This window comes from Abramis brama, assembly GCF_963993115.1.
Source record: "Abramis brama genome assembly, chromosome: 20".
Classification (NCBI taxonomy): domain Eukaryota; kingdom Metazoa; phylum Chordata; class Actinopteri; order Cypriniformes; family Leuciscidae; genus Abramis; species Abramis brama.
Window position 1 is genome coordinate 14,543,911 of NC_139982.1, and position 25,903 is coordinate 14,569,813.

Consider the following 25,903-nt stretch of genomic DNA (forward strand, 5'->3'; position numbering starts at 1 on the left):
TATCATTCTTGTCATAAATTAAATAAGCCACAACCCTGACTAAGATATATACTTAAGTAATGTAAGGTTTTTATTTGTTAACTATACAAGTTGTTTAAATTATAATTTATAATATATCATTAATATATAATCTATATAAAAATCTGTAATTTTTTATATAATAAAAAAAATAATGAAAACGGAAAGATAAAAAAGGGCATACAGATTGTTTAAATATTTTTTATTAATAAATGTTTAAGATTTTATTTACAAATGTGATTATGATAAATACAGTTATAAATAATTTATAATTCACGGTACAAGTGCACTTTCAGTAGAGGGTCTCCGGGCTCATTTGTCGGCTCGCACGAACGACGCGAACACGCTGTCCTCTTGATTCAGGAGAACCTCAGGTTTATCAAACTCCAGAATGACTCCTCTCTTCATCACAATCACCAGGTCTGCATTCAGGATGGTGTGCACACGATGCTGTGGAAAAACACACACACAGAATGATGTTACATGGCTGAGAGCTTGTTTGATCTGACTGAAATGCCTCTTAATCATTAAAAGCATTGAATCGTCGTCCTGCAGTTGGGCTTTAACTACAGCTAGACTTCAAATATTAAAGCCTGAAAGCAACATAAATGGGCAACTTACGGCGATGGTGACCACAGTTCTGTCGGCGAAGGCGGTCATCACAACTTTCTGTAGAATGCTCTCCTATTAAAAAAGTAAAGAGCATTATTAATATAATAAAATAACCTATAAACCTAACCTATTAAAAGAGCACTGTATTATTATATTATATTATATATATATATATATATATATATATATATATATATATATATATATATATATATATATATATATATATATATTTATTTATAATTCATTTTTATATATAATTTATATAATAAACATGGCAGAATATGTATTTTATTTCAAATAGTTTAACCTAATCTATTATATATGTCTTTATAATTTCCAACTTTTTAACCGTACCTATTTAATAGAGCATTATATTTTTAATAATTAAAATGTTTAGTATAATTTATTATAAAAATGGCAGAACATTTTAAATATACATTGAATAGAATTTACATTAAATTGTCTTTTTTATATATATTTATATCCAATCTATTAAAAGGGCATTATATTATTTTAATAATTACAATCTTTTATTTTATATAAATCATTTATTATAAAAATGGCACAAAATGACTACATTAAATATAATTTACATTTTAATTTAGATTGTATTGTTATATAAGGTTAAAAAGTTAGAAATGATATAAAATGCATGTTATATATATATATATATATATATATATATATATATATATATATATATATATATATATATATATATATATATTATAATTTACATTTTATTTTATATAATTTCTAACTTTTTAACCTTATAATATAAATATATTTATTTACTTTAAAAAAAATTCTACTTTTTAAATGCATTTCTCCAACTTAGTATTTTTTATGAACAAATTATATTATTGTTATAACAATTTAAGTCAAGGATTTCATTGAACAATGAACATGAATTTTAGTATATATTACTTTATATATTAGTGTTTTAATGATAGCTTACATCACAGGGGTTGACATCACCATGATGTCAATCAATAGAGATTTTTCGATATAGTTTATCTGTATGTAAATATTTTTTTGCAGCGCAGGACTGCTTAAACACGAATGAGAAGAGTGGGACGTACTTTATGATGAGTTATTAAAATTACAATAAACCGCGACAGAGAACTTAATTCGGTACATGTGCTGAATTCAGTTCACTTTCACGGCTTATTGCGCTTATGTGTCAAAATGTCCGGTTATATCTAAAGTGAAATTAAACAGTTGAGCGAAATTTTCATTTTATTGGATCCATGCATAAGCTCTTAAAGTGACAGCAGCCTCATATAAGCCAGTCATTAATGTTAATCAAACAACAAAAGAAAAAGAAAATCATTCACTGCTCTTGACTGAATATCTTCCATACCGTTATTAAGAATCTGTGTGTATGTAATTTGACTTTGAAAACCTCTGGCTTCCATTCAAGCTGGCATGGCATTTTTATTCTTTATATCATAAATTCTTATCAGAATTATCAGATTTATATCAGAATTCTTTATATCAGAAACACCAGTATTTTTCACACGGATGCTTTCCTTTCATTTTGAATCTATCAAATTGTCCCTCACTGTGTGTCCATTCCTCTATGAATCCCAGCCAGTGCATTTAGCACAGCCACGGCTCATTTACTCCGGAGAGATGAAGGCAGAGGAGCAGTCAGAGGAGAAGGGTGTTTGAGAATAGTGTGAAGTGAATCGAGGTCGTGACCCCTGGGGGGTTTCCTTCTACCTCTTAGACTCTCTTACTCTCTATTGTACTTCTAAGCACACACACACACACCGTAGCCATGTCTATGGAAGCAGTGGCCTCGTCCATAATCAGAATACTGCTCTTCCGCACAAATGCGCGCGCCAGACAGAACAGCTGACGTTGCCCCTGGCTGAAGTTCTCCCCACCTTCGGTTATTATAGCATCTGAAAGCAAGGAAACAGTATCATCAATCATATATTTAGACTTTAAGATTTTAAATTAAATCTTAACCTTAAAGAGGCCTGTTCACACCAAGGATGGTAGGTATAACTATATAAATATAAAGTTTTAATAATAGTTCTATTCTATGAGAATAGGGAAGTCCACACCGCAACCATAAAGATAACAACACAGAGGAAAATTATTGTTAGAATCACTTCCAGGACGATTTTCTGTCCAGTTAATGAACAATAAAAACATTGAGAGCCAATCAGATTCTTGAGACTTTAAAGAGTTTGAACATTTAAAGTGGCTATAATATGTGTTTGTCTAGACTTTCTAAACATTCAATAAACCGTTCCATTAAAAAAAAATATGACAGGGTTAAAGTTGTCACCATTTACTCGCCATTATATCATTTCAAACCTGTACGAACATTGATCCCCATATAGACTTTCCTTATAGTGACATTTTTATATATATATTATATATATATATATAGAGATATATTTTATAGATATATTTCAAATATCATCTTCAATGTTCCACAGAAGGAAAAAAAAATATACTGTAGGTTTGGAATGATATGAGAGTGATTCGATTTTGACAGATTTTTATCTAAGGCCGAACTATCCCTTTAAAGGAACACTCCACCGTTTTTTGAAATAGGGCTTATTCACCTTCTTTTCTACATTTAGATAGGTGGGCAAATGCATTTTTGTCTCAGTGCATGCATTGTTTTAGTTTGACAGGGTCGGCGCTAGCTTAGCTTAGCATAATGAATGGAATCCTTTGTTGCCAGCTAGCATGTCCTGAGTAAAAGTGATATATATATATATAAAAAAACAACAACACCTAATTACTTCTTGTGGCCTGCGTATTCACAACAAGTACAAATAGCGATGCAGATTAACACTAGGCGATTTCCTAGGCAGATATTGACTTATATATTAAGGACTATATTAGGGGGAAGCACAAGCGAAGCACTGCTACTTGGGCGTGATATCTCTGCGCCCAAGTAGCAGTGCTTCGCCTGTGCTTCCCCCTAATATAGTCCCAAATCAATATATGCCTAGGAAATCGCCTAGTGTTAATCTGCATCGCTATTTGTACTCGTTGTGAATACGCAGGCCACAAGAAGTAATTAGGTGGGTTTTTTTTTTTATATATCACTTTTACTCAGGACATGCTAGCTGGCAACAAAGGATTCCATTCATTATGCTAAGCTAAGCTAGCGCCGACCCTGTCAAACTAAAACAGTGCATGCACTGAGACAAAAATGCATTTGCCCACCTATCTAAATGTAGAAAAGAAGGTGAATAAGCCCTATTTCAAAAAACGGTGGAGTGTTCCTTTAACGTGATTTCTATCAGTCTCTAATCATGTTTTATCATGTATTAGGTGTCTTACCTAGTCCTCCAGGCAGGGTTTTAACTACTGGTTTGAGTTGTGCTATTTCTAACGCCTCCCACAACATGCTGTCTGTGGCCTTCATCTCTGGATCTAGATTAAAACTGAACACAAGAAAATGAGATCATATAGAACTTCTCTATCAATTCAGTTTGCCCCAGAAATCCTTCATCTCTACAGCCATACGGGACAAAAGCTATAGTAGATTCACAGAGAAAACAGCAATGATTAATAATATATGAATGCTCATTCATGCTTGTATGTCATCCATTCATAATGTAAATCTGGGGAGTTTGGCCTGTGGAATCACAACTCGAGTGTTAAATTCAAACTGATAATACTGAACAAAAGTTTTTTTTTGTAAATGAATAAAATGTCTAGGATATTGGGACAATTTTATTCACTCGTGCATTATTCGGTTTCAAGAGACGCACCGGATGGTTCCGCTGAATAAGAAGGGATCTTGAAGAATAATAGAGAAGCGCGACCTCAGCGTCTGTAGAGGCATCTTTGCTATATCGATGTCATCAATGATTATTCGCCCTGTTGGAGTATGGAGACTTAATATCCATGGCACATATTATAATCTGTAAACTGAATGAAATAAGCTTGGCCTTGATAAAAAAAGAGTCACCCTCAAACGTGTCCACCATCCGGAAAAAGGCCAATGAGAAAGATGACTTGCCACTTCCTGTTCTACCACAGATTCCAAGCTGTAACAGATCAACACAAAGTAAAGGGTTTATGGGTAACCTTTAACAATATGTAATCAAAATAATTGCCTGTGTGTGTATATAGGCCCTCCAGGACACGCCCCCTCAGTCCGACTGAGTGGCAAAACATCTTGCAACATAACTGGCTTTAATAGGGGAAACATATTTCCCGAGTTTGACTCGACTCGAGGGAGTTGGACTCGACAGTGATCCTCATACCTCACCAAAGAGGTGGTCCATGGACATTGACATGAGGCCAGGAATCAGCTTTTCTGTCATTTTTATGTACCTGATTTTGACCCCCGGGAAATCAAGCAAAGCCTGTGAATGCTTTACCTGCTAGACAACACTATAAATACAATATAGGTAGATCTATATCTGTTATATCGCCCAGCCCTAAAACTTGTTAAAGCACTAAGGCTTTAAACATAAAATTGTGACTTTTTGTAAAGCTCACAACAACAGCGCTGCTTACGTCACTTCAGAGTTCCTACTGGCGGCGCAAATGCAACCAGGAAAATGTTCCTATGGGAACCATTAGTTCTCAGGGAACCACCCTGGTGGCTATTTCCTAGAACTAAGTTCCTAGAACTACCCGGTGCGAAAGCCCCTTATATGGAGTTCCGTGCAGTAAACTGAATATATTTAAGAACTCCTTTGTGCTTCTATCTATTTATTTATCTATCTAAACTTGCTTTGTAAGGTAAACTGGGTTTGTCCTACATTATCCAACCATGGTCACTGTTATTTTGCCAAGTAAGATCCTGGAACAACATTCCTGTTTGGAAATATAGTCCTAACCCTATCCCTACCTCTAAACATAACCCTACCCATAACTTAACCCTATGATAGATGAATAAGAATGGTGTAGACTCTTGTTCTAAGCTTAAACTTGACATAAACTGTAAACTTGTCCCTCAAATCTGATTGGTTGTTTGGAATGTTGTTCCAGGATTAAAGGGGAACTATGCAGTTTTTTTTTTTTAGCTTAATTTACCTTAACTGAACAGCTTCGCAGTCATTTGAATGGTTATATGACTTTTTTCGGGTTGAATGGTGGCCGTCTCGCTTCCCCCTAGCACCTTTGAGCGGAAAAACCACCCTTGCAACTTTGGGCCAGCGGGCCGCCAGCGTCAGGAAGTATCGCGTGATATCAGGTCCCGCGATGTAGCGAATTGCTTTACGGCACTGCACACATACATTTATGCTAGCCTTCTGTGTATCATACATGCCTCAGTTGACATGGCTCTGTGCGTTCGCCGGCTTCTTTGAAAACAAATGCACATGACAAGAGGGAGAAGATGGGAGGGGGGAGAGTCGTCAACGAGTTTTTACGACAGTGTTGTCAAATATCTATTCCGAAGCTGTAGAGAAACCTGTGAGCAAAAAGCGAGAAAACAGCGAAGAAATTGCCAAAACTGCATAGCGCCGCTTTGACAAAGATATTGATCCAGGAACATGTTTTACTCCGTAAAATCAAGTTCACTGTTCAACCATACCCCTTTGTAGAACACAAGGCTCATTTTTTCAATGAACACTGACAAAAACTTTACATATAAGATGGTAAATATTTAATTGATGAGTTGTCAATATTAGGCCTAGGGCAGGGGTGGGCAATTAATTTCCACAAGAGGCCACATGAGAAACAGGGGTGGTTGTAGAGGGCCGGACCAATACACTTAACTCAGTTCTGCCCAATATATTATTTCTCTTTATAAAAAAAAAACAGGAAATGAATCATTATTTAATAAACATTTCACAAAAACAGTTTTGAAAATGTGCTTTTTTTGCAGTGTTTCAAAAACTAGCATCACAACTTTATACAAAAAAAGCAAGTATTTCAAAGACCAGCATCACATTAACTATATAAAAAAGCAATAAATGCCCCCAGTGTTGTTTGTTTGATTGTTTTACCCAAGTTTTTTTTTTTCTTGTTCAGTGAGAGAAATCTAGCCTGTGTTTGGCTTTAACAAGTGCACTGAAGTCAGGTTGCATATCTGAGGTGGATATGCGAAGGACAGCACACAAGTGATCATCACTGAGAGAGGATCTGTATCTGGATTTGTTAAACCTCATCACTGAGAATGTTTGTTCACAAATGTAGGTAGATCCAAAGAGAACCAACATCCTCTGAGCATGCCTCCTTATGTGTGGAAAGATTTCCTATTTGAGAGAAGAATAAAAATGCAGTAGTGATACTGACTTAAAGTGCTCTGCTAATAGTTTATCAGACTGCAGATCAATGAGTTCAAGCTGAACATCAATGGGCGCATTATCCACACTGCAAGTGAAGGGAGAAGAAATCATGTGCATTTCACCCTCAACTGTTTTGAAGTCTTCAAATCGCCTTGAAAACTCATCATGCAGTGCCCCTAACATGGATGAGTACCTGCGGAGTTGATTAGCTGATGGTGTGACTTCTTTCAGTGTTGACATGTGGGTAAGAACGTTGCCCTCCAATTGGCTTGAAAGAAACTTCAACTTTCTCATGAAAGCTGTCACCAAGCTGTACATTTCATGTACAAAGAGGCCCTTACCTTGCAGCTTAGTATTTAGTTCATTCATTAATGCAGTCACATCAACACCAAAAGCCAGATCTGCTATAAAGTCTGCATCTGAGAGCTCTGGGGTGTCCCTGCATTTCATCTCACAAAACTCCTGAATTTCTGCTCTCAAGTCCCAAACTCTTTTAAGCACCTTGCCCAGGCTGAGCCATCTGACAGTTGTGTGGTAGCCTATGTCACTATGTTCACTTTCACACTCTTCCAAAAGTGCAACAAACTGTCTATGATTCAGTGCTCTTGCCCTGATGAAGTATTTTAGTAACAACATCAATAACATGGTTGATTTTTAGCACTGACTTGCACAACACTTCCTGGTGAATAATGCAATGCAAAAATGTCAATTTCTGTTCTGGGTTTATTTCAGTCACTTTATCTTGCATCCGCTTCAAAAGTCCAACATTTTTCCCTGTCACATTTGGACAGCCATCGGTTGTAACACCTGTCAGTTTGTCCCATTTTAGTCCCAGTTTGTCCATGGATAAATTTACCTCTGTGAACAAATCACTCCCCGTTGTGGTCCCTTTCATTGACCGCATAGCTGCCAGCTCCTCCGTCATCGCAAAGTCTTTCGTTATCCCACGTACAAAGATAAGTAACTGGGCTGTGTCGCGGACATCACAGCTCTCGTCCAGAGCCAAGGAGAAATAGTCAAAATTGTCCACTTTGTTTTGCAGCTGAAGCTCCAGATTTCCCGCGATGTCCTCGACTTGTCTCGTTACTGTTCGCCTGGAGAGGGACACATTCGCAAATGCGTCTTTTTTCTCAGGGCATATTAGCGCTGCAGAGTCCACCAAACATTCTTTGATAAACTCCCCATCACAGAATGGCTTACTGTTTTTTGCGATTTTGTGGGATATCACAAAGCTGGTCTTGACTGCTGCATCCCTGGATCCGTGAAGCTTGGTAAAAAGTCCTTGCTGCTTTTGCAGCTTAGCTAGCAACGCGTCAGATGTCCGCCCGCTCTGCGTCCGTCAAATTCTTGTATTTTTCTGCATGTTTAGTCTCGTAATGGCGATTCAAATTGTAATCCTTGAGCACAGCTATCTGTTCTCCACAAACTAAACACACAGCTTTACCTTTGACTTCAGTAAATAAATACTTAGAAGTCCATGCCTTGTTAAAAACTCTACATTCTGCATCAATCTTTCTTTTTTTAACGTTAGCTAACATATTTCAAGGCTAACAGCAAACTCACATTTCTTGAAAGGTGTGCTGCATGATCGCGAACACATATGAGTGAAGGTGCATCACACACACTGTGACTGACATGTAAAAAAAAACAAAAAAAAAACAGTTACCTTGACTTTTAAAGCAGCAGTCAATAACTTTTGGCACTCTAGCGGTTAATAAACAGAACTGCACGTGTCTTGCAGAAGAACATTGCAGCCGGAGCTACTTCTCTCATGTCTATGACGAGTCACGCAGGCACTGGGCTACTCTGCAGCGGTTAACCCGACTGGCATAAAATAGTCCAAATATAAACACTGATTATAGATGTACCATAGTGATTCGGGATAAGACAAAAACACGGTTTGGAAAATTGATTCATGATGTAATCGCTCAATGTATAATTTTTGTAAAATTTGAACACAAAAAAAAGCTATGGACTCAAGCTTTAATTAACCAAATACCTCACGCGGACCGGTCAAGAACAGTCAGAGGGCCTGATGTGGCCCGGGGGCCGTACAATGCCCAGGTCTGGCCTAGGGTATGATTTTACCTCAAAATTCAACATATCTGATAAATTTAAAAAACGGTAACTGCATGTTTCAGCAACCTGTAAAAAGATAGCTTATTTCTTGTTGAATCTATTTATATTGCCAATCGCACAACTCTTTTGCGGCATTCACGCTTAACACCATCACTGCCGCTCAGTCATTTTGCCACTCAGTGGGTGTAACCGCAGTGACTCCGCCTACTGTGCATACCCTCTTTATATTTGAATATCATTATTTAACTTTCTTAAGAAAATGTACTTTCTTAAATATATGTATAATTGTACCTTTTGTCCTGGGCTGATGTGAGCATTGACCTGTTTGAGGACAGGCTTCAGGGTGCTGTCGTACCTCACGCTCAGATTCTGGATCTGAATCTCACCCCGCTGAGGCCAACCTTCTGGAAGCTGAGATGCAGCTGAGAGAGAAACATTTAACCAAAGAGATAAGAGGCGTACAATATACTGAGAAAGATGGACAGAATGTGAGAACACAGGAAAAAAAGTAGACAGATCTACTATATCCAGTGTTTAAATCAAGTCAAGTCACCTTCATTTATATAGCGCTTTTAACAATATAGATTGTTTCAAAGCAGCTTTACAGTGATAACAGGAAATTAAAGTAACATATTGTTTTGGCTTTACAGCAGCTCTAGAATAAAGTTATTATCCAGCTAAAGTTAGTTTTGATTGATTCACTTCCATTGAAAAGATCATTAATTATTTACTTAGGGGCCGCTAACACGACACCGTTCTAACAGAAAACCTTCATGCGTTTACTGATACTCACACATCAGACCCTCGTAGTTTTCAGGTTCTGTCCTCAGCAGAGCTTTTATTCTCTTCACAGCTCCCAGCTGCACCTCCATGTCTGCCAGATTACGCACCATCCAGTTCAGGTAGTTGGACACCTGAGAGAAAAAAATACAGTAACAGAAGTTGTCCAATATTGCTGAAGATCAGCATGTAGAAAGTTAGATGAATGTGTGTGTGGTCTTGCCATGAGGGCGTATGTGAGTCCCAGCCCCACCAGCCCAGTGGACAGATGATTGTATTGGGAGTTTGTGATGGAGGCCACAGCTGCTGTTAGGACAATAAAGGCCCCAATGTACTCCTGCGCAAGAGATACAATAGTATAACCATTACGGTTGAGTCGTTCAGGAGGTAAAATCTATTTTTGCTAGTATTTGATCAAATAAAAAATTGTTTAACTGAAACAAACAGTACCAAGATGTCACATATCACTTTTGCACCGGGTAGTTCTAGGAACTTAGTTCTAGGAGCTAGCCACCAGGGTGGTTCCCCGAGAACTAATGGTTCCCTTAGGAACATTTTCCTGGTTGCTTTCGCACCGCCAGTAGGAACTCTGCCGCATAACATAACATAAGCCGCGCTTGTTGATGTGACTTATTTTGACGCCGCTCAGAATGCCAGCCAGAGCCTGAGCACACAGTGCTAGCATTCTCTGTGTTCATTAGTTTACGATCTATCTAGCAGTCCTGTCTAATATGTTACAATATAATACATAGAAAGTAGACAGCATATGAAAATGTATTAGCGTATGCCGTGTGGTTGATGTCCAGTGTTGCTAGCTGAGCAGAAATACATAATCATGTTTCGTTTGTCCCCTCAAAGTTGCGTTGGATTTTCTTCTAAGCCTAAGGGTTAAAAGGCTGATCTATCACTGTTTTCAATGTTCGTAGAGTTAGTTTGTGAAGTAAATGTATAGGATATAATCTGTGTGTTTACACAGCTTTTTTAAAAATGGCGTGTGTTGGTGTTTTGCGTGCGTTCTGCCAATCAGCATTTACTAACGTCACTGGTAGTTCCTTTAGTGCTGGTTTAGACCCTACTCTGAAGTAGGAGCTAAATTAGTTCCTCCAAAAGGAGTTCCTAGAACTAAAATCATTCCTGCGGAGCGAACGCCAAAAAACGGGTACTTCCGCCAATAGTTCTAGGAACTATGAAAAGGTTCCTCCAGTGCGAAAGCCCCTATAGTAACTGACTTGAGTGGCTTATAAACTCACCATTCGAACCTCCAGCCAGCGGTTCGCCGCTGTGAGGAAGAGAGAGGCCATGTTATTGGCATCTGTGAACTCTAGAAGTCTCTGTCTGAATCTAGGCTCATACCTAAGAGGGAAAATACAAGAAGAATATGTTTAATACATTTATATGTCATTTAGCAGATGCTCCCCTCCAGAGTGACTGCCACGGTCAACAGATGAGCAAATAAAGCACTCAAACCCATCATTTTGCCCACCTGAAGGCTCTGATGGTTGTGAGCCCCTCTACTGTCTCAGAGAAGTGTGAAAGCAGAGGAAGCTGTGTGCTGTCTTCAAGCTGCTGGAGATCTCTGGAAATACAAGCACACAGCTCACTTACACTAAACATCTCAATAGAAAATAAAATTCTCTCATCTATGCCATCACCAAAGGACATGTCTTTTTGGTGATGGCATTGGGAAAGGACACATTTTTCAGATAAATACAAATGAAGATTTTTAGGGGGGAAAAAACACCTATAGGAAGAGAAACAAAATGGTTGTAGACGCACAGTCAACTTGCTCTCGAGTGTTGAGGGACCCTACTTTGACCATTCCAATATGTATAGATTATGTATAGCAGCCCATAGAAACGTCTGATAATGAGGCATCTATGTATATATGTATATGCCTCAAGCACCTGAGCTAAGAACAAACTGATTTGCAACGGTCCCTTGTCGCATCTATTGTTGACAGCCTCGACAATTGTCACATCTGCTGTAGATGCAGTGTCAGAGCGCTCAGAGTTGTTTATGTTCATTATTATTGTAATGCTAAATTTTTTGAGACATGAGGTAATGCAGACTCTGCTCTGGCTGTGTGTGTTCATGTGTTTTGAAGACGCTCTGAAGTGAGGGTGGGATCTTATGCTTTCAAAGCTAACTTGCTATTGCTATATATTCTGTATATATACATACTACAAACCATTACTTCTAGCTAACTGTTGTAAAAAAGTATAAAGTTTTCATATTTTAGTGGTTTCATTTCAGAAACCACTGGGGTTGTAGGTAGTACCGTCATGATGGTTGTTTGTGCTGTTTTGACCGTCAGCTTTTGAGAGTCCATTGACTTGCATCATACAGACACACAGATGGATTATTATTCTAAAAATCTATGTTTGTGTTCATCTGAAGAAAGTAAGTCATACGTCTGTGTTGTTGGGAGGGTGATTAAATGATTAGAGAATTTTCATTTTTGGGTGAAGTATCTTCGTATCAAGAATAAATTTGTAGCTATAAAGGCATATTTCTTACTATACAACATAAAACAAATCTGGACAAAAGTTGCGATGTAGTAATGGAGAAGTATATGCAATACTGTGGTTGCAATGGAGAAGTAAATGTCTTCAGATAAGTGATAAATTAATCGGATTGGTTACTTTGAAGCGACTCTGAAGTATTTCTGGATGAAGTAGCAGGTGATGGCCAGTGGTGCTAGTACAATGAGGAAAACCGGCGTGACGTATGAGATCACACCCAGAGCCGACACACACAGCAGCGTGGAGCGACTCAAACACTCCAGGGTTGCGGGAATGTGCTGAAACATAAATAGATAGAATTAAAAATCTATTACTAAATGCTGTGTTTGATAGTCACCAAGTGAGTAATACTGCAACACACAAACATTTTATGATTTGGGTATCGTAACATCCTACCTGATCTATCGTATTGGTATCAGAAGAGAAACGGTTTAATATGCTTCCTAAAGGAGTCGTTTCAAAGAGCCTGGAAAAAGAAAGAGGGAACAATTTGAGGAAATTGTCAATCTATTTCCAAGGTTGAATCACTTGACTCAAAGAAATAAAGGGTACTCTGCAAAAATATTAACATCCTCCCACTCTGCAAAAATATTAACATCTCCCCCCCCCCCCCCAGCAAATCTCTTATTATGTGTAAATATTTCATAAAAAGATTCAACAACTGAGACAAATGGAACCGATTTCAAAAGCATTTGACGAACACAAATGGAACAATGAGTCCCTGACCAGAGCAGTCAGTATCTGTTGTGGCTAGAAGCTGCTTTCAGTCCTACAGTGCATCTCATCTTAATGAACTGAGCCAGATTTGCCAGTTTATGCTGTGAAATGTTACTCCACTCTTCCACCACGGCACTTGCAAGTTCTCGAACACATCTGGGACATATGGTTACACGTGGTTTGGCACTGCAAGGATGATCAGCTGTCCTTGCTGTCTCCCTGTAGCACTGTCTCAGGCGTCTTAAGGGGCTTTCACACAGGAGGAGCGTTTTCATAGTTCTTAGAACTATTGGCGGAAGCAACCCACTTTTTGGCGTTTTCACACTGCAGGAACTGGGAATGAATTTAGTTATAGGAACGCCTTTTGGAAGAACTAAATTAGCTCCTACTTCAGAGAAGTGTCTAACCAAGTAGGAACCTTCTGGTCTCTCTTGAAACCAACACGGAAGTGACTTAAACTGAAATTCACAGACTGGCCGCTAGAGACAGGCTCCAAATAGAGTCAATCCCATGTTAATATGCCCAACTTTACAGCAGAAAAAAACTCATCAGTTTTTTTTATAACTCATCAGTTTAAATATGATTAAGCCTTAAAGGGGTGGTTGATTATGATTTCACTTTTTTAACTTTAGTTAGTGTGTAATGTTGCTGTTTGAGCATAAACAACATCTGCAAAGTTACAATGCTCAAAGTTCAAAGCAAAAGGAGATATTTGCTTTTAAAGAAATTTATTTTTAAGGACTACAACAAACGGCTGGTAGGGACTACAGGACATTCCTCCTGGGTTGACATCATAAACCCTAAAATCTACATAAACCCCGCCCCCTGAACACGATTTATAGATTATCAAGACCGAATATGCTAATCAATGACAAGAAGATAACTACACATAAGCTACATAAATTCATCAACTAACCATTCAGAAACATCCTGTTGCATTCTACATGTCACCTATTCTTGAATCTCTCCATTATTGTCTGAATCCGGTTTGAACATAAAAGGCTAAAAGTTTTAGAAATTTTGCAAGTCTGTGTGAGGTAAAGGGACACAAGCTGTTGAAGCTCCGCCCTCTGTGCTGGGAACAGCAGCTCATTTGCATTTAAAGGGACAGACACAAAGCGGTACGTTTTTGCTCGCCCTCAAAAATGTACAATTTTAACATGCTATATATATAAATATCTGTGGGGTATTTTGAGCTAAAACTTCACATACACACTCTGGGGACATCAAATACTTATTTTACATCTTGTGAAAAGGGCATTATATCACCCTTTTAAAGTTCATCATAATTAAGGGCGTGTCCACTTGAGTGACAGATGGATTGCCGCTGCTGTCACTACTAGCCGTTTGTCTGTGTCTGTTAGCCATCACGTCACCTCAGCTAATCCCACCTCTTTGCCCATTTTTGGTTATCTGGGAGTGACGCGCAGCCAAGATGGCGACGGCCGGCTCCGCCCACTTTGGGCTTCAAAAATGCTCTTCAGAAACCTACGGGTGACGTTCGGACACTACGTCCATATTTTTTTTTACAGTCTATGGGTCTAGCTCAGCACAATAGGAACTACAGCACCCACCATTTTTTAAAAGCTAATATTAATGGCATTTATCTGTCGCCTTTGTCTGCGCCGTTGTGTTCTTTTTTCAGCCAACACACAACACACAACAGAAACACAGCTCCGATCACGGCGTCCTCCATTCGCCAGTGGTTGACATTGCAGAATGCCACGCTTAAATGACGTCACTGTCGACCAGCTTAGGTCACTTCACTTTTTGCTGAGTTTAGTTTACCCAAAGTGTATTTTGTCATCTGTGAAATGAAAATGAAATATACTTTTTTGTTCTATAGGAGTTTGAGAGCTGCAGTTCCCATCCACTTCCACTGTATGTAAAAGAGCAACTTAGGACATTTGGCTAAATATCTCTTTTGGCATTCCACACAAAATATATTTACACAGGCAAAGAGCAATAAAACAAGACAAGTTCACATACATAAACTCCCTCTCCTATGCAAACACTGGCCGCCCACCTTGTATTTAATACATACCCACACACACCATGACGCATAACAAATTATACACAATATTCCATAATATTCCACATAAACACTTGATGATATAAAGGTTTAAGATGTACCTCATTGGGGCGAGAATAATATTACTGAGTAGACTGTGGTGCAGTTCTTTGGCCACCCGCAAGCCTGTCCACTCCACGGCCACTGATGTGGCCAGACACAACACGATACCCAGACAGCACAGCAAACTGAACACCATCAGGTATGACGAGTGACTGAAACCAACGACCTGTGGGGAGAACAATGGCGACACTTAAAAAAACACCAACTCACTTGGTACATAGTTCATGAGTTGAAAGACTGAATATTTCTACGCACAGGAAGGGTTGGTAAGCAATTCTATCATGCTGATCTCACTCTAACACATGTTGTCATGGTTATACTTTCATAACAGTGCAATAGCTGCCTATTTTAAGCATTTATTTGCCAATATTATTGTTGCAGCCTGTCACAGTATTGTTGCAGAACGATAGGTATAACAATAACTATATTAACGGCCACAGCAACAGATAATAATGTTTTGCACATGATGCAGTTTTGTCATCTGCCACTTTAAATGCTCAAGCTATTTAAGTTCAGGTGGATTCTGATTGGCTGTCAATGTTTTTATCGTTTATCAGCTAACGTCCAACAATATGGTTTCTCATGTCGTTATAGGTCTGGTCTTCCCCGCTTTCATAGAATTATAATGATTATTAAAACTTTATAGTTCTGTGGGGTGAACGAGCCTTAAGTGTATTTAAGTGACTCTGCAAAAAATCCATAACACTTCTAGCAGGCAAATCATTTCAATCACACAGGAAGACTGAGGTTTTTCTGACTAATTCTAATGTATGTACTGCAACCCTCCAAATGCTAATCGCAAACCCTGAAAAAATAACAAAGTGAAAGAAAATCAATCTGGCAATCAAGATGGCTAAAAGGCTATTCATTACCATAGAACTCCAGCAGAGAACATCAATAATGTGAACCAACTCAAAAACATAACTAATTAGTGGAAGTCTAAATCAGGGGTAAAGTCTACTTCACATTCTGTGTGACGGCAAAGACGGCTGCTTAAAATGCGTTGAGCAATTATCTCAGCAGTGATTGAGCAGTATTGATCGGAAAAAAATGGTTTGTGAAAATGCGGAAAATACGTTGATAAGATGTCTTGTAGTGTCTCTGCTAAAGAGGAGCATGTGGAGTGGATAAAATTAGATTTGCACTTTTTGCACAGAGCAGCTGTGTGTGGAGAGGATATTTAAACAAAACATTTGAGCTCAACCTGTGTGTCTATAAGAAAGATGGAGATCTGGGGCCTCATTTATAACCGTTACGTACGCACAAAAGAGGCCCTGAAAGAGGCGTACACCACTCACCACGAACATTTTGGAGACGGAGCAGTTTGGCGACACCGATGGTGAGCTGAGGGACTGACGGCAGATGAAGGAAAACCACTTTAAGTCCTCATCATAAATGCAGTGCATGTTCACAATAACAGTTTAAATAAATAAAAGAATGATTTACACTGTGTTTTACATCTGATATACAGTACACATTTGGAATAAATATGCCATTCTCATTAATGGAGTTAAGCACTTAAATTACATGAAATCATTACCGAGAAGTTACAACATTTTTTATATTCTAATAAATAAAAATATATGTAGTGGATGCAATGCTTTTGAACACTTTTCCTGTGTAATGCTGTGTTTCAATGTTTTAACCACACCGAGGATTGCTTAGCGCATGATAATAGGAGAACTCAATCAATAATGCACAATTAGGCCTATCTGTTTCCATTAAAAATACTATTTGGCCAGTGGAAAAGATATGTATTTTATACTATTTGATGTATTTATTCAAAAACAAGGCAAAGGTAGGCTACTAAATGATTTTTAGTAATGTAATGTGAAGGCACATCCGTATCTCATATGAATATGGATGAATATGCATATGCAAATGATATGTAGATGAGGATATGCATAGTAAAACTAGGCGTTGTAAGCTCCATATATTATTTCAGGGAATAGATGGGGTGGAAACGCATGTGTGCACAATCTTCCGCTGACCGGGATTTATAAAGGGAATTTTGCACAGGTTCTGGCGTACGCAAGGATTTATAGGTCTGAATATTTTTTGCCGTACGCCATTTTTGGCTTTCGGGAGCACTACACTTTTAGTAAGGATCCTACGCACAGTTTTATAAATGAGACCACTGGGGTCCCACTGGCTTCTTCAAAGTAGCACAATTTTAACAATCTGACTAACTCAAGTTGAGGTTTACTAAATAAACTACCTTGCCTCTAACTCTGAACAACTGGATTCTAGTCTCACTTTGTTATCTGAGCTGTCACAGCACATACTAGCTTAAGGCTGAGCTCTCCACAACATGCTCTTCCTCAGAGGCAGGGTGGTCTATTAATAAAGTGAAGTGTTTGTATCTGGCTCTTAACACCTTCTCTTGTTTTTTCCTATGTTCCATTCAACATTGATGTGCCTCCTGTAAATATAAAACATATCAATATTCAATCATCAATATTTATCCTGGATCATTTTAAAAATCAACCCAAGCAGCCAATGAAATCATACATCTAAGCTATCCGAGGTTGATGAACTGCCTCTTCAGCAGGTGCAAACCATAAATTATGTAAATTGGAGGCTAAATCATTCAAGAGGGGATCCATATGCAGAGTACATTTTCAAAGTAGAAATCAAATATGCCATACGTAAAAAAAATAAAAATAAAAATAATTCTGTAACACTTTACAATACGGTCCCACTAATATGCATTTATTAATGCATATTAGAGAACCTGCATTGTAAAGCGTTACCTTTTTTTCAAATTTAACAAATTTGACCATATCATAGAGAAAAAACTAACAACCATCCATAACACTTCTGCAACCTGCATAGCATAGCAAGCTCTGACAGCCACCCACAATGCAACAGTTTTAGCCAACCACCCACAATGAAACAGTTTTAGCCACTTACATTTTTCAGAAAGTGTATCAAGTTCACATGTATGTATAACCGTCTAACTTTACCTGCACTAGGGAGCAGTTGTGTGCAGCTGCGTCGATTTTGGCTGCGATGACTTTGGACGTCCAGTGAGCGAGCCAGTAGTCGATGGCCACCAAAAGGGAGTGTTTGATGAGCTGGGATAGCAGGAGCAGGAGAAGCAGGAGGAGGCCTGCAGAGCTCAGGTACGTCCCACAGGATCTCCAGGGAATGGTGGCTCTTTGCCTCATCACTTGAGACAGGTTATCTTCATCATCGCTCTCCACAGACTCTTCTATAGATATGAAAATAAAACATAGATAGATAGATAGATAGATAGATAGACAGACAGAAATAAATAGAAACAGACATAAACAGAGAGATAGAAACAGACATGAACAGAGACGATGGATGGATGGATGGATGGATGGATGGATGGTGTAACATACAAAACATGTCAACTTGTCCCATCTATATAAAATATCCTTGTCCCAAGAACACAATTCAACTTAAATGTGGAGAGCACACCCCACTTGCTCTAAATTTAAAAAGAAGCGCCACACTGGCATTTTAAAAACACAAGTGTAGGTGGATAGCAAAAGAAGGGAGAGATACTGAAAGAAGGAATAAACATGAGAATAACAACTGTAAAGCCCAGCCAAACACTTGCACCAAGCCAAGAATACCCTTGAGTGGCAGAGCAGTAATGCTGTGCGTGTATATATATAATGTTTAGGTCAGTAGAAGAGCATTTACACTCATTAGCACTCAGCACAATCTCAGTGCTGAAGAGACCATTCCCCCATTCATTATTCAGTCATTCCAGCATGGTCTGGTCCGTCAGCAGATCTTAAAGGAACACTCCACCGTTTTTTGAAATAGGGCTTATTGACCTTCTTTCCTACATTTAGATAGGTGGGCAAATGCATTTTTGTCTCAGTGCATGCATTGTTTTAGTTTGACAGGGTCGGCGCTAGCTTAGCTTAGCTTAATGAATGGAATCCTTTGTTGCCAGCTAGCATGGCCTGAGTAAAAGTCAAACACCCACGCACCCACCCAAAAAAAAAAACCAACACCCACGTAATTACTTCTTGTGGCCTGCGTATTCACAACGAGTACAAATAGTGATGCAGATTAACACTAGGCGATTTCCTAGGCAGATATTGACTTGGGACTATATTAGTGGGAAGCACAGGCGAAACACTGCTACTTGGGCGCAGAGATATCACACAACACAAGAAATCCCACGACTTCCGTCAACATACCGGCGTGAATAGTAGCTGGCTATTTTTCCTACAGATCGTGAATGGCAATGAACATGGCTGATTTTGTGAGAGACGAAGAGGGTGACTTCTCAGACGGTCAAGAGCCAGAGCCAGAACCATACAGAGTTTTCAGAAGAGGAGCTGCGTGCTTTGGAAATAGACCGACAGGAGGATGAGGTTTGCGATCGCTCAACAGCCTGAGGACGTGAGGATGAGAGCCAACACGAACTGGTGGTGTGAACGTGGGGGAATATGCCAATCTATCCCGACTGAAATAGTGTCTGTGCTGTGGCGAGTGGGACAAGTTTATTTGACAATTATTTTGTCAGTCATTGTAGTGAGAAGGCTAACCTTCCAATATAGCTTCAGTACTAGAGCATATGGACATTTAGCCAACTGCCACATTACTTGCACTTGTCAGCCATCTAGAGAATAATCAATTATGAAGGCGAGGGGGTGTAGAAATATAGAACAACTTTGGCCTTGGTGGGTAAAGCTTATACTGCAGTAGGTCAGGCCGTTGCATGCCTGCATACTATGTCCATCTTGCAGGCATACTAGGCCGACCTGCTCAGAGACCTTGATGAAGGCGAGGGGGGTGGGCCCAGATGCTATTAAAAAACTGCGCCAGGCCACGGATTTGTCTCTCCGGGCCACCAATGGAGACGACCAGTGCCATCTGTCATTCTATGGCAGCCCTGGTGGTCATGGAGAGGCGTTTCTGGTTAAATCTTTCTGGTTTTAAGGAGAAGGAAAAAGCATTTCTTCTGGAAGCCCTGTTTTCACTTGTTTTTCGATGCTGTCACCTCAGTCATCGAGAGGTTTCAGGAGGCGAAGAAGCAAGAGGTACCTCCCTTGCCGAACTCAGGTCTCAGGGTCTTATGGATGGGAGAAGCCCCAGATGGGTACAAGATCCTTATACAGGGTGCAGGGTGCAGGGGGTCGGGGGTGGCACTTTCAGCCAAAGCCTTCAAGTGGCCTTCACTTCGGCTAAGTGGTCCTGACACCAGTGGTTTCAGGCCTTTGAAGGCAGGCCCCTCTGGAGGAAGTGATTTACACCTCATCATACAGTGCCCGCTTCTCCTCTGTGCCCTCAAGGGACCGTTCTGCCAACCCTGCCACCCTTGATGCTTTGGGGCGCAGCAGTTTCCTGCGAGTTCAGGTCTCAGTGTCTGACCAGAGACACTGTGGCACTCGGAGACTCGCCCACTCCAAGGAGGGTTTTAGAGAAGCCAGTTATCCTATTCAGGACGCCAAGCTGACTACTCTAAATACACCAGAGACCAGTTTTTCGGGACCGGTTCCCTTTGTAGACCATCTGGCAGCGTGGAAACTTCTGCCAAATCTGTCTCAGTGGGTCATGCAGACATTTGGATGACTAGTAATTTCCTACCACTTAATTCTGAAAAAACAGAGGTTTTAATTATTAGACCAAAATCCTCTGCATGTAATAACCTAGAATACTATCTAACACTTGATGGCTGCTCTGTCAAGTCTTCGTCATCAGTTAGGAACCTGGGTATACCAATCTTTCATTTGAAAGCCACATTTCTAGCATCTGTAAATCCGCATTTTTCCATCTTAAAAATCTATCCAAATTATGACATGCTCTCAATGACAAATGCAGAAAAGTTATTTCATGCGTTCATGACATCAAGGTTTGATTATTGTAATGCTCTACTGCCGTACACCAAAAAATATTCAGACTTATAAAACCGTACGTACGCCAGAACCTGCGCAAAATTCCCTTTATAAATCCCAGTCAGCGAGATATTGTGCGCACATGCATCTCCTCCCCGAAATACCCATATATGGAGCTTACAACGCCTAGTTTTACTATGCATATCCTCATCTGCATATCATTTGCATATGCATATTCATCCACGTGATACCACATTTAACGGTGCAAGACATTAGGAAAATATGAGATATGGATGTAGTCACATTACATTGATAAAAATCATTTAGTAACCTATCCTTGCCTTGTTTTTGAATAAATAAATCAAATAGTGTAAAATACATTTCAGATGAAGTTTTTCTAAATCTTTTCCACTGGCCAAATAGTATTTTTAATTGATTTATATTTTTTATGGAAACAGATAGGCCTTGTTGTGCATTATTTGCACAAAAATATTTTCTCAATTTTCACAATCTGCTGTTATCATAAGCAATTCTCTCTGTAGTTAAATCATTAAAACAACATGCCACGGGAAAAGTGTTCAAAAGCATCGCATCCACTACAAATATTTATATTTATTGAATATATATTCTTTTTGTAACTTCTCAGTTATGATTTCATCTAATTTAAGTGTTTAACTCCATTAATGAGAATGGCATATTTAATCTAAATGTTTATATCAGAAGTAAAACATAGTTTAAATCATTATTTTATTTATTTAAACTGTTATTGTGAACATGCATTGTATTTATGATTAGGACTCATAATGAAGATTTACGCTGGCGCGGACATTTAAGAATGGATGATGTTTGCTTCACGTGATAGGCTTGGTGAGTGAAATTATATTTGTATTATCCATTTATAATTTTCTTAAAATGTTCTGTCTAAAAGTGACCAAAAAGACATTCAACTCCAGCTTACCATCGATGTCACCAAACTGCTCCATCTCAAAAATATTCGTACGCATGTGTCAGAGTTTGCATGCATGTGCGCAAATTTTCCCGTCAAGTTTGTTTTTATAAATCACAACTTATGCGTCGGAAGTGGCGTACGCCTCTTTCAGGGCCTGTTTTGTGCGTACCCAACGGTTATAAATGAGGCCCCAGGGACCTCAGCCATCTGTCAGTGGACCCTGGACTTCCTGACAAATGGTGAGGGTGGGCATCCAAACATCTTGGCATAGACCATTCACATCAACAGCTTGGTCAGGAATGCACAGCAATGACTATACTATCTCAGGAGCCTGAGTAGGTTCAAGATGCCACCCCAGGAGATCCTTTCCATGAGAACTTGAGAAAACAATTACACAAGTCTTCAAAAGCAGAGAGTGCTACAATCAGATAATTGAACTTTTTTTTTTCAATGCTGCAGTCAGCAAATAACTACGAAGAGGAACAAGTGGGTACTACCCTCGTGTCACCCAGATCTTTAATGAAGATTTATGAGGATTCCTACCAGGGGCTTACATAGTTAACAATGCCACAACCCATTGTCCTTTTTTGCAGATAGGTTGCAGGAAAAATAAAAAAATATTGTACCAGATGAGAATGTGATGTAAACACTGCTAAACATATATTACTGTATTAGTGTTTTGCTACAAGTTTATCTAATATTACCTTCTACTTCCTCTTCAGTTTTTATAGCCTCTCTGGAGTACATGGCTCGCCTCAAGTTTTTTCTTTCCAGCACCGTCATATTCTCATCTACTGTCTCCTGGAACACAACAGAAACATAATGCCTAAACAAATATGGAGAACAGGGTATTCTGTTTAGCATATTTGGCTAGTTACGCAGCCCTAAATCAAAAGTTCATTTTATTCTTTTCCAATTAATTCCCTGAGTATTTGGGTCTCTAAAAAAAGGACACTGGATAATAGTGACCTGTTCTGCAAGAACATCCTATATGTCTATATGGAAGGGGTCATCTGAGAATATCTCCTGACAGTTTGGACCAAATACTGTAAGATATATCATGTGGAAGAAGAATCGGAAGGGGCCCAACACAGTTCCTTTAGGTACTTCAGTGTTGTTTGATCTTTAACACACAGTTGTGTAGATTAAATGTATTTTTGGACACATAAAGACATTTTAGACAGTTATTTGACAGTTGTGTTGGCCACTAGATGGCATATAAACACTTGTTCAGAGACTTGAGTTTATAACAGTCATATTTTTGTCCAAGTCAAAGTTTCACATAGTGTATCCACTGTGTCCTGTCTTCTTGATTGCCAAGCCGTTTTTTTTTATTATAAACCTACAGATTGGTTTTCCAATCTTTCAAACAATTCAAACAAATGTCAATAAAAACGTCAAGTGAGTATTTGGCTTCACAAAGCTAAACAAATGAACTTGCCCTTTAAATCGCTTCCTCTAGTATCTCATTATTTTTTTGCAGACTACCTTCTCAAATTCTTTGTCTTGTCTGTGCATCAGACTCTTCCACTGCTCAAAGAGCTCAGGCTGAGAGTTTTGGATGTCCTTCAACGTTCCTTCTGCTTGTATGCTGCCGTCTTTCATTGCAATTATCTACAAATAAACAACAAACATTCAATTATTACTTCATTCTCCTGACAAGCCCATGACACCACATAAAAAAGTAGGTTTACGGTTTTTTATGTCCCATGAGAAGTAAAGCCAATATTTAAAGGCAAGCCTGTCCCTTTCTATCTGTCAGCAATGTCTAAATAACAGGGAATTTAAAAACTCTTGACCGCTGGTGGTTTATTGAGTGCCAGGAGGAGGAACACTTTAACAAAGCAATTCATCACCCAGAGCCAGGGTCAGAGAGATAAGGGGCCTCATTCATTTCTAATAAAAACAAGGTTTAGGATGACATCAAATTGGCTTGAGAACTGTAAAAATGTCATGAGTTTCATGAAAATGCACAGTGCCTGTAAGCTTTCTCTGGTTAGGTATGTATTCTCTTATGTCTCAATATCCAAAATGTACCTTCTAAAGTAAATTTATCTTGTATTAAGGATGTTTTGCTGGAAACAAAAGCAAAACAATGAAAATTAATAGGGCCCATTTGTAATCATTAAAATACCCACTGTTTCAAAAGTATGATCACAAGATTTTATTTTAAATCCTCCAAAAATTCAGCCATTTTTTTGTGGTAATCAACATTATGCCACAAATGTCCATTTAGCTAAACTTGTACCGAACCTGCAATTTTCCTTTAAAAATATATGTTTTCAGTTAAATAAATAATTGCAAAAGTCAAGCACAGTGCTTTCATTCTAAAAAAAAAGCTCCAATGAATGGATTAATTGAATCATGTTCCTTTAAAAAAAAAGATGTAGTGCATTTTTAAAATATCTAGTTACTTTTATTCAAATTAACGCTAAAATGTAATGTTACTTTTTTTAAAGTAATGTTTCCGCCCACTGCTACTGAGCTTACAATGTAGGTGTTTGATGCATTGGAAGAAGTATTTCAGAGACTGAGTAGTGCATTTGTGCTTGTATTGAATCTTATAAGGTATCGTTGAATGTGGAACATTTCTTGTCTGTGAAAAACAATATCAGGATAGGTAAAAGAAGATAATTATTTGTTTATTCTAAACCTGGAGTGACCTTATTTTGATTGAATGGCTTTGGTTTGGTCTCCAGTTTGAGTCTACAAACAGTGGCCAAATGGGGATTTAATTAGATTTTTTTTTTTCGCAGACCAGATGGTCTATTTTGCTCAATTCCATGTATAATGAATTGTTTCAGTAGGATAATTTGCAGTTGAAAACGTGACAGAAACTAAATGAATTAATCCTTTACAACAGACTCTTGCATTGGACTATAAATAAAATACGTTACGAGGTTCCTCTGAAATAATTTATATAGGTTCAGCGGGTAGACGGCAGATGATGAATGAAGGTGAATAATTCATAAGTATAACTCAAGCTTTGTGAGATTTGACTTTTAAATTAGGCTTCGACATCTCAGAGCTCACCCGTTCAATAATGTCTTCGCATTTTCACTCTTCATTTTCCAAATAAACAGAGACGAGTCAGAGGTCCAGGTCTACTGTTCAGCCTAAGAGCATTTTTAAACCAGATCTACCCATCAAAAGTATGACCAACTGTTTAATAGGGGAAGAAGTTTGAATAAGTGCATTCGCATATGAAGTACCCAGTCTGCGTGAGGGAGATACTGCAGTTTGTGTGTCACGAGCACCACCGTTCTCTTCTCCTCTCTCAGTAGTTTAAGAATACCCTCCTGCATCAGGTGATCACTCAGGTGAATATCCAGTGCTGAGAAAGGATCATCCTATGATTAAAGAAAAAAAAAAAATGAATTGAAGTCTCACTTTGTTACTTTTTGTGTGTGGATGGTTCTGAACTTACCAAAAACACCACATTGGTGGTTTGATAAAGAGCTCGAGCCACACTGATTCGCTGCCTCTGGCCTCCAGAAAGAATAATGCCCTGGAAAGAAGAATGAATAGGAAGAGGAAAGTTAACAGCAAGGCTGTACTGATTAAAATCCTCAAAAAGTAGGAGGAAGGTAGTAGAAGTTGTTATGGTAACCGTTACACAAACAAATGGCATGTGGATTGATCATGTTGACTTGGCCGACACTCTTTAAATGAGGCTTTTAGTTACAACCTGAAAGCCATTTACAACATCAAGCTGCCTTAAATGTGACCTGAGCTAAAAACCTGAATGAGCGAGAGCAAACAACGAGGCAGCGGTCTTTTAACGGCTACCTAGCTACTAAATCACGAGAATGTCTCAAACTAAATATGTACGCTTATTAGTGGAATTCAGTATGACACATCATAACTGAAACTCAACCATATACAGTTCATTCCAGATGGCTGGTAATGAAATGCGTCACAAGAGTCACATAGGCGGCACACTGACCCGCTCTCCAATCTCTGTCTGGTCCCCCTGAGGCAGGATGTCAATGTCCGGCTGGAGAGAACATGCTTCAATTACTGCCTTGTACCTGGACACA

The 25,903-nt window shown here is 38.7% G+C and overlaps 1 protein-coding gene across 6 annotated transcripts in view; it reads right to left on the bottom strand.

The window, feature by feature from the left end:
• Window positions 1–199: 199 nt before the first annotated feature.
• Window positions 200–25,903, bottom strand: part of abcc8 (ATP-binding cassette, sub-family C (CFTR/MRP), member 8) — an 83,939-nt gene continuing 58,235 nt past the window's right edge. For 3 of the 6 annotated variants that reach the window (XM_084095060.1, XM_084095057.1, XM_084095062.1), the window contains 21 exons: window positions 25,810–25,894; window positions 25,291–25,371; window positions 25,076–25,213; window positions 23,352–23,477; window positions 22,568–22,664; window positions 18,056–18,303; window positions 16,388–16,441; window positions 15,089–15,255; window positions 12,635–12,704; window positions 12,359–12,516; window positions 11,200–11,292; window positions 10,967–11,069; window positions 9,940–10,053; window positions 9,730–9,850; window positions 9,228–9,358; window positions 4,583–4,661; window positions 4,383–4,491; window positions 3,949–4,052; window positions 2,410–2,543; window positions 640–702; window positions 200–468 (listed from right to left, as the gene is read on the bottom strand). In XM_084095060.1, coding sequence (XP_083951186.1) covers window positions 331–468; window positions 640–702; window positions 2,410–2,543; window positions 3,949–4,052; window positions 4,383–4,491; window positions 4,583–4,661; window positions 9,228–9,358; window positions 9,730–9,850; window positions 9,940–10,053; window positions 10,967–11,069; window positions 11,200–11,292; window positions 12,359–12,516; window positions 12,635–12,704; window positions 15,089–15,255; window positions 16,388–16,441; window positions 18,056–18,303; window positions 22,568–22,664; window positions 23,352–23,477; window positions 25,076–25,213; window positions 25,291–25,371; window positions 25,810–25,894 — 2,413 coding nt within the window. In that variant the 3' untranslated portion in view covers window positions 200–330. The remainder of the gene's footprint in view (window positions 469–639; window positions 703–2,409; window positions 2,544–3,948; window positions 4,053–4,382; window positions 4,492–4,582; window positions 4,662–9,227; window positions 9,359–9,729; window positions 9,851–9,939; window positions 10,054–10,966; window positions 11,070–11,199; window positions 11,293–12,358; window positions 12,517–12,634; window positions 12,705–15,088; window positions 15,256–16,387; window positions 16,442–18,055; window positions 18,304–22,567; window positions 22,665–23,351; window positions 23,478–25,075; window positions 25,214–25,290; window positions 25,372–25,809; window positions 25,895–25,903) is intronic. The other 3 variants (XM_084095061.1, XM_084095059.1, XM_084095058.1) reach the window with 2 other exon arrangements.